General features: G+C 37.7%; 1 protein-coding gene and 1 non-coding gene across 2 annotated transcripts; one reads left to right on the top strand and one right to left on the bottom strand.

The window, feature by feature from the left end:
• Positions 1 to 853: 853 nt before the first annotated feature.
• Positions 854 to 5,129, bottom strand: LOC125371401. Its single transcript, XM_048380387.1, has 4 exons — positions 4,663 to 5,129; positions 4,246 to 4,492; positions 1,937 to 2,028; positions 854 to 869 (listed from the first exon to the last, which is right to left on the bottom strand). The coding sequence occupies exons 1-4, from the start codon at positions 5,127 to 5,129 to the stop codon at positions 854 to 856; spliced, it is 822 nt and encodes a 273-aa protein (XP_048236344.1).
• A 2,601-nt stretch (positions 5,130 to 7,730) lies between these two features.
• LOC112535392 lies at positions 7,731 to 7,836 on the top strand. Its single transcript, XR_003079544.1, has one exon. It is a non-coding gene; the product is annotated as a small nucleolar RNA R71 (small nucleolar RNA).
• The last annotated feature ends 1,288 nt before the right edge of the window (positions 7,837 to 9,124 follow it).

Genomic DNA, 9,124 nt, shown 5'->3' with positions numbered 1-9,124 from the left:
GTGTGCAAGGGTCCATGTCTTTAGATTCAATGGATAAGTGTTATGCCCCATGATTGAAGAATTTTATACTATTCTTGGCGTTCCTATGGATTCTACACATCCTGTTGCCCTACTAAAACTCAATGAGCCTTTTCCTAGCAAACTAGTGGAGTTATTCGACATGCCTCTAGCTGAGGTACTTTCCCATGCTGTTAGGAGTATATTACCCTTAGTTCATTGATCTTTTGCTGTGAAAAGAAAGAGAAGGGCATGCCTTCTTAGATCCAGATGTTGATCTTTTGCCTTTATGCCTAATTTCTGTTGATTTCTCCTTAAGGAAAGGGAGATATCAGAATTGCTGGCATTATTCACCAGGTGGAGAATGGAGTAGATCCAATTCTAGTAATCTTGCCTGAAATCGTCATTGGGTTAGATATGTACAAAACTCATCAATGGTTTGGTGGCAGCCTCGTTCTTTTACAGTTACATAGCTAAATCTCTTTTTTTTTTACCTTTTCTCTTTTGCCTTAATTTTTGCCTAAGCTGCCTTTTTCAGGTTTTCAACTTAGCATATCTTATTTTTGCCTAAGCCACCTTTTCGGGTTTTCAACTTAGCTTCCTTTTTCTTCCTTTTTTTCTTTTTGCAAATTTGGTTGTGGGAGAAGTACGAACCGAAGCACATTGATGATCTAATAATGCAGCTACAATCAAGACAGTGAACCTATCGATGCAGACTAGCACTAATGGCAAGTATCAAAGTTGTATTCTCGGGAAAGGGTGAGCCTAGAACTACTCCAGCCTCTTATGTTATCTAACCTTAAACTAATAGTAAAGAAGTTACTAATCTATGACTAGGTGCAAGCTAAATGATTAACTAAATGCCAAGCAATCTGCAAAGGTTTCATGAAACAATCAAGGAAAGAAAGCAAACCTAAGCGGGACCTAAGCTAGTTGGATTTTAACAAAAGTAGATATTAGATTGATTACCAATTATGATTACCCATGAGCAGATTCTAAATTGAATTCAAGTTCCCTCTCGGGAACACCGAATTCCTAAGCCTAAGAACCTAAACGACGGAATCTCTTCCTAATGGTTGATTTTAGGTTAGCCTTAAGATTAATCCACTACTATTAAGAGTTGTTAATTCTTAAACCGGCTAGTTAATTACCCTTATCTCTAAGTGATTATTAACCAGTTCTTGCTATTCAAAATTCCAATTACATAATAAATTTCTCAATTACAGAAAGCAATCTAAAGAACACAATTCACAACGTCTCATGAATAATACGATATCTTACTAATAGTGAAAGCAAGAAGAATACAAGAATTGATAATCAAAATCTCATAAACATGAAGTACAATTCAACAAACAAAGGAATCCCAATGGGTTCAGCAACTCTAGCTACTAATGCTAATGAATAACACAAAATAAAGAACAGATACAAAAGAGAAAATTGGAAACATGTACACTCCTCTTCTTCAAATCAGATGAACAGTCTTTAATCTCCAAGTCTGAATAATGAACCTCGAATTACTCTTGAATGCCTCAAAATCCACTCTTAATCTTCAATGTGACGCTTGAACCATTGAAATCTGTCCTTCAATGCATGAAATGTTCTCCTAAAGTCAAGCGTCGAAGTCTGGAAAGAGATGGCTCGCATGCGTACATGAGTTCCCAGTTCAGGAATGCGAAACTCCTCAAAAGCGAAAAAGTCTATATAATTAATTCAGCACGGCCATGGTCAAGCCCGTGCTGAGCCTCCGAGTCCAGAATTAACCCCCCGCTCCCTAACCGTGCCCTCGCCGGTGTTGAGCCACCACGGGCCATGCTGGAGGCCGTGGTGGCCTAAAAAGCCTTGCCAAAAATCCAAATTTGAAGATCAAAGGCCAATGGTTCAGCACGGACAGAGTCCAGGCCTTGCTGATTAGCACTGCTTTGACCTAGGCCGTGCTCACCTTGAAATGCGAGCCTTTGTCAATTTTGATAAATTCCAGTTCGTTTTCGCACGTATCACCCTCAAACACTGATAATGTTCATCAATGATCACCTGAAACATGAAAAGAACCAAAACACAAGTGATTCTGGCATAAAATAAGATAAATATGCACAAAAACGCAAGTAAATAGGCATAGAAACATATGTAAAACAATACATATCAAATTACTCCATACTTAAGCTTTGCTTTTCTTCAAGCAATCAATAACTCAATACACATACAAGCGATAATCACCCCTCAAAATCCATGCTAAGGTTCACAACTTAACCTTATTCAACATATCAAGAATGAAACTCAAGTAGCTAAACAAATCATACACCTTCAAAGAAGAACTGTGATAATACCGTCTCAAAGTACAACTTATATAACAACTCAACATTAAAGACTAGGAACCATTGCCTCACAGGGATCTCTCAAATCACTCAAAGTGTTTATAGGTAAAATAAAAAGATTCCCTCAATGCAGCTGCACAAAACCTGTTTACCATAAGCTTGCTCATAAATTCCATCTTTCGCTACTGTGAAAAAATGAATACCAAAATCAAAGGATCTTTACAAAGGTTGTAATGTGGCTAAGGTAAAGGTAAGAACATTTGGATAGAAGTGTAAAGTATAATGGAAAATCATGTAATTATTTAGAATGAATGCTCAAGGAACTGAATGCCAAATCAACAAAAGTACTCACTGGGCCTTATTTGAAGTAAATGATGCTCAAAGAATTAAATCCAAAAGAGAAATGACTAAGAAAGAAACATAATAAACACTTAATTAATTTTTTTTTTTCAAATGCCACAACAGCTTACACAGGGGCTGCATGGTTAATGAAACAAACAAAGAGAATGATTATACAATTCGGATTGAAGGGAGCATCAAAGAATGATTAAAAAAGACTAAGTGAATTTATAATAAAATTAGGCACTATAATTCCATAAAAGAAAAGGCATATCACATAATTATCCAGCGGGATAGGGTGAAAGAAGAGACAAATGTAGAGAATGGTATAAATGTAGTGTATAAGTGTAAATCATGAAGAAAATGTTAAGGCTCAAAACTGGCTGATTAATGGAAATAAAGGGTAAGCTTTTGGCTAAATGTGGTGAATCCTAAGTTGCCCAAATCATTTAATGGTATTCAAAAATTCATGTAACCTCAATAGGCATTACAGTGCAAGTTCTAGAAACAAAATTAAGTTCAGCACACACTCAAACAAAAATTCATGTAACCTCAACAAGCATTATAGAGCAAGTTCTATAAACAAAATTTAGTACAGCACACACTTAAACAAGAAAAATCATGAGCATAATTGCAATGGATGCTCAAATTTTGGTTCAAAAACTCATGTTTGAAGTGGCTAAAATTTGCAATTGGTTCTCAAACTTATCAATTAAATCATCACATAAATGGTATAAGAAATTGATATAATCAAAGTTCAAAGATAAAGGCTAGAAGTTTGCAAAGAACTCAAGCATTACCAGTTTAATCCGGCCAAAGTGACATATTGAACAAAGTGAAATTGCTTTCCAAGAATAAAAATCGAGAGGGATAATCAATTACAAGTATGTGAATTAAACCATTAATTACAAAAGGATAAACTAAGCTTAAGCGACATGAAGAACATAGGTCCTAACATCCTAACAATATACAACACTAGTAATAGCAATTTCAAACACATCCAAAAGTCATAGGAAATAGAAGAGAACATAGGTTTACCCATACCCACCCCATACTTGAAGAACACACTATTCTCAGTGTAAAACAAAGTAGGTACCCCGCATGGGATGTACAAATACAGAAAGCAAAATCAATAATATCTAGGTACATGACATGTATGAAAAATAAATTAAATCAATGTAAAAAATTAAAAAAAATAAAAAGAAGATCTAGGGGGACTGCCCTAATCATCCGCCGAGGCTGGTGGAGTGGAAATTCGGTAGGTCCTCGGCAGGAGCTGAAATTGAAAAATACAGAAATAACAGAAATTGAAAACAAAGATTTAATAAAATATGAAAACTAAAACTATGAAAATGTTCCAAAACTAAAGATCTAGGTATAAAAAAAACATAAAATAAAAGTTGGGGTGCCTCCTAAAAGCGCTTCTTTTTTTTGTTTTCTCGAGTCATTTAGCTGGACTCGGTGACAACTCCCTGCATGTGCGGGTTTACATGTGCTGTGATCGAACTACTAATTTATCAATCCTTAGAATGTCAGTAATCCTCCAAGCAACTGCTTTTTGGTACTTCCTTAGAGAGGGCAATGTCATTTCCCTCACCTCGAGTGTCAAGTCTGCTATTGAAATGACAGGCAGCCCGTTATCCTCATCCATATGCGCATAGTCAAGACACCGTGAAAGCTCTTTCAAATCAAGAACCGATGGTTCCTCAAGTGAGAGCCTCAACTTCTGCACACCTATCATGTCAATCACAGCAAACTCATCAGTATTGTTGCTTGGCTCGTCTACTAACAAAAACTCAAGCTGCTCAAACACTTCCTCATTTGACAGCTCATGCTCATTTCCCCTTGGCAAAGTGACTTATAAGAGTCTTCAACTAATACGTCATGCAACTGTATCTCAATAGCATCGTCAAATACATTAATAACATACACAACATTATTATGATCTAAAGACTAGCTTATGGAATTATGCAAGTCAAAGGTGACAGTCTCATCCCCTACCCTAAGTTTTAACTTTCCATCACAAACATCTATCATTGCCCTAGATGTTACAAGAAAAGGTCTACCTAGAATTAAGGGTACACTACTCTCACTGTCCATATCCAAGATCATAAAATCAACAGGAAATATAAATTTGTTTACTTTTACTAGCACATTCTCTACAGTACCCCTAGGATACTTAACAGATCTATCAGCTAACTGTATACTCATCCTAGTGGGTTTGGTCTCTCTTAGCCCCAACTTTGCAAACAGACTGTATGACATTATATTAATGCTAGCCCCTAAATTAGTTAAAGCATCATTAACAGATAAGTTACCTATAACACAAGAAATAGTAAAACTCCCTAGATCATGTTGCTTTTCTGATAACTTGTTCTGAAAAATTGCCGAACATTCCTCGTTTGGTGTCACACACGCCAAGTCCTCAAACTTCCTTCTGTTGCTAAGAATCTCCTTTAAGAACTTCGCATACATAGGCATCTCCAAAATAGCTTCAACAAAAGGTAAGTTTATATGCAGTTGTTTAAATATATCTAGGAATTTACCAAACTGCTGCTCGACTTGCGCCTGCTTCAATCTAACAGGGTACGGAATCTTGGGTTAATATTCCCTCAGTGGAATCTCCTTTACCTCTTCCTTCTCTAGTTTCTTTGCCTTGGTATCTTCAACTTCCCTGCTTGAATCTACTTGCGCATCAACATTATTGTTAGAAATAGAAGAAGGACCAAGAACATACTTACCTTACCGGAACATGATTGCATTCACATGCTCCATCGGGTTGGACTCTGTAGTGCTAGGCAGAGTCCCTGGCTACTTGATATGCATAGTTTTACACATATTTGCTTGCATATTATTGCGTATTTTCTTAGCAATTATTGTGCTTTTACTCCAAGATCACCCGTGTTTTGTGTTCTTTTGCATTTCAAGAGAATTTATAGGACCATCATCAATATTTGAACAATTATAGATCAATACATGCGAAAATGGATGGGAATTCATCAAGATCGGACAAGAGCACACAGTGCATACATTGAGCACAACCTAGGTCAAGGCCATGCTGATCACCACGACTTGGACTCTAGCCGTGACCAACCATGAGCTTTTGATCCTTGAAATTGGCACTTTGGGCATGGTTTCTGTAGCCACCACGGCCTCCAGCATGGCCCACGGTGGCTCAGCACTGGCAGGGGCACGACCATGAGGAAACCCGAATCTGTGAGATCCGAATGTTCAGCACGGCCTGGACTCCGGCCGTGCTAACCAGCACAGCCTTGACCACGGCCGTGCTAAAACAAATATATAAGGAAACTGAATTTTTTATGGTTAGAAAAGCAAGAAGTTAGAGAGAGCCCTGGCGGTTGGTTCGATTTTTGCATAGTGCTGAGTGCGGGAGAGAGTTGCAGAGAGGAAGAACCTCGGAATCACAAGGTTCTGAGTGCAAAACAATAGTGAAGCAATCCAAGAGGCAATTGGGGAGATTAATCATAGTGTAGATCCAGATTTGGAGCTATTCATCCAATTCGAGAGAAAAGGGTGTACATGTTTCATTTTCATTATTCTTCCATTGTAATTGATGTCCTAGTTGTTTTAAACATGAACATGTTTAGCTAGATTGATTAAATCCATTGGGATTTCTTTACTATGTTGGCTTAATATTATATTGTTGGATTGTTTGAGTTAGTTTTGTATTCTTCTTGCTTTCAGTATTAATAAGATAATGCATTATTCATGAGACGTTGTGAATTATGGTGTTTAGATTGTTTTATATGATTGAGAAGTCCATTTGGCAATTTGAATTTTGAATAGCAAGAACTGGTTAATAATCACTTAGAGATAAGGATAATTAACTAGTCGGGTTAAGAATTAAGAAAGCTTAATAGAGGCAGATTAAGGCTTAATGCTAATTTAAGAATCAATCGTTAGGAAGAGATTCCAACTTTAGGTTATTAGGTTTAGAAATTCGGTTATCTCGAGAGAGAAACCGAATTCAGTTAAGAACTCGTCCATGGGTAGCATAATTAGACTCATCAATCCTTTATCTTTTGTTTGATTGCCAACTAGTTTAGGTTCCCTTTGGGTTTGCCTTCTTGTCTTGGTTATTTCATTTATCCATTCATTCCTGCATCTCCCTTAGAACTTAGCTTGTAGCTATTAGTTAGTTTAGAAATTATTCATCATTCATTTTAGGTTAATATAACAGAGAACAAAGGAGTAACTCTAGGCTTTCACTTTCCCGAGGAATACGACCTTGATACTCGCCATTAGTGCTAGATTGCATCGATAGGTTCATTGCCTTAGATTGTAGCTGCATAAGTAGCCTATCACTGCCTCTCAGCCAACATCTTAGAAATCTGGCCTATTTGAGTCTCCAAATTCTGAATGGAGGCATGCTAATTCCTAAGTGCACTATTCGTCTACTAGAACCTATTGTTAGTAGAGGACATAAACTTCATCACCAACTCATCAAGATTGGGCTTCTTCTCCTAAGGTGGAGGTAGTTGGGATGGACCAGCCTGCTGCTGGGGCTGTTGCTGATGCAATCTTTGAAAAACTAGTGGTCCCTGGGCATTATTATTCCTCCAACCGAAGTTGGGATGATTGTGCCAACCTGGGTTGTATGTGTTGCTATAGGGATTATTCTACTGTCTAGGTGCATTACCCATATAGTCTACATGTTCAAGGTTAGTGGAAACGATAGAAGATGGAAAAGGAAAAGAAGTGGAAGGTGAAGCAAACATACCTCCCTTATTACAGTTTGCACTGTAGTGCGGGCCACCATAAAACTCACAGTCAATCTATGCTGCATGAATCGGCATCTAGAGCTGGTCTATTTTCTTGGCCAAAAGCTCCACCTAAGCTGCCAAGGCTACTGTAGAATCTAATTGGTTGACCACTCCCTGCTTAACTGGCCGACTCCTAAAGGATTGCTATTAATAGTTGTTCATGGCCATCTCCTCTATCAGATTTTGCACTTGCTCCGGCGTCTTACTATTCAGGGCCCCATCTGCTGCAGCATCTACCATCTGCCTAGTAGCAAGGTTCAAACCACTATAGAAAGTCTAAACCTACATCCATACTGGTAATCTGTGGTGCAGGCAACATCGAAGCAAATCCTTGTACCTCTCCCAGGCATCATACTACTCTCATTATCGAACTGCACAAAAGAAGATATGTCATTTCTCAATCTACCAGTTTTAGCAGGAGGAAAGTATTTATATAAGAACTTCTCAGCCAAAGAACTTCATGTCGTAATAGTGTTGGCTAGGAGTTACTGCAACCATCTCTTCGCTCGATCCCTGAAAGAAAATGGAAACAGCCTCAACCGAATGGCATCATCAGTCGTTCCATTTATCTTGATGGTATTATAGATCTCTAAGAAATTGGCTATATAAGCATTTGGGTCCTTGCTCGGCAATCCCCTAAATTGCACACTATTATGGACCATTTGTATCACTTTTGGCTTTATCTTGAAGTTATTGACTACCACAGGTGGTCGCAATATACTTATTCATGTCCCCTCAAGAGAAGGTCTAGCAAACTCGTACATTGTCCTATTTTCATCCGCAGTCTGGTTGTTGTTGTCTCCCATCTCTGCTGGTCTATTCACAAGGGCTTCAATCTCTATCCGCGCCTCCTCTTCTTCTTGCTGACGCTTTCTCAAAAGATGGAGGGATCGCTCTAGTTCAACAAGAGGGTCTACAGGAGTAGGATTAGAGCTCGTAGTCATAAACTACCTAAAATTAAAAGGCAGCAACCAAAGAACACAGAAATGAATAAAAGAATAAAGAATCAAAAGACAAAAAACAAAAATGGCTAGAGTAACAAAAACATAAATTCACTCTAATTCACATAAAGAGTTACCGGCAACGGCACCAAAAACTTGATGAGCTAATGATGTAGCTACAATCTAAGGCCGTGAACCTATCGATGCAGACTAGCACTAATGGCGAGTATCAAGGTCATATTCTCGGGAAAGGGTGAGCATAGAACTACTCCAACGTCTTATGTTATCTAACCTTAAACTAATAGTAAAGAAGTTACTAATCTATGACTAAGTGCAAGCTAAATGATTAACTAAATGCCAAGCAATCTGTAAAGGTTTAATGAAACAATCAAGGAAAGAAAGCAAACCCAATGGGGACTTAAGCTAGTTGGATTTTAACAAAGGTAGAAATTAAATTGATTACCAATTATGATTACCCGTGAGCGGATTTAGAATTCGAGTTCCCTATCGAGAACACTGAATTCCTAAGCCTAAGAACCTAAACGACGGAATCTCTTCCTAATGATTGATTTTAGGTTAGCCTTAAGATTAATCCACTGCTATTAAAAGTTGTTAATTCTTAATCCGGCTAGTTAATTACCCTTATCTCTAAGTGATATTAAAATTCCAATTACTTAATGAATTTCTCAATTACAGAAAGCAATCTAAAGAACACAATTCACAACATCTCATGAATAACGCGATATCTTAT

Source organism: Ricinus communis, chromosome 10 (assembly GCF_019578655.1).
Source record: "Ricinus communis isolate WT05 ecotype wild-type chromosome 10, ASM1957865v1, whole genome shotgun sequence".
In the NCBI taxonomy this organism is placed as follows: domain Eukaryota; kingdom Viridiplantae; phylum Streptophyta; class Magnoliopsida; order Malpighiales; family Euphorbiaceae; genus Ricinus; species Ricinus communis.
Note: the sequence above shows the minus strand (reverse complement) of the source record. Positions and strands in the feature narration are given on the sequence as shown.

Coding starts and splice junctions, on each gene's coding strand:
- LOC125371401 (XM_048380387.1), bottom strand. CDS start 5,129: ATGCCTATGTATGCGAAGTTCTTAAAGGAGATTCTTAGCAACAGAAGG. Junction 4,493..4,662: donor ATAGATGTTTGTGATGGAAA/GTTAAAACTTAG, acceptor CACTTTGCCAAG/GGGAAATGAGCATGAGCTGT. Junction 2,029..4,245: donor TAGCAGACTTGACACTCGAG/GTGAGGGAAATG, acceptor TTCATGTTTCAG/GTGATCATTGATGAACATTA.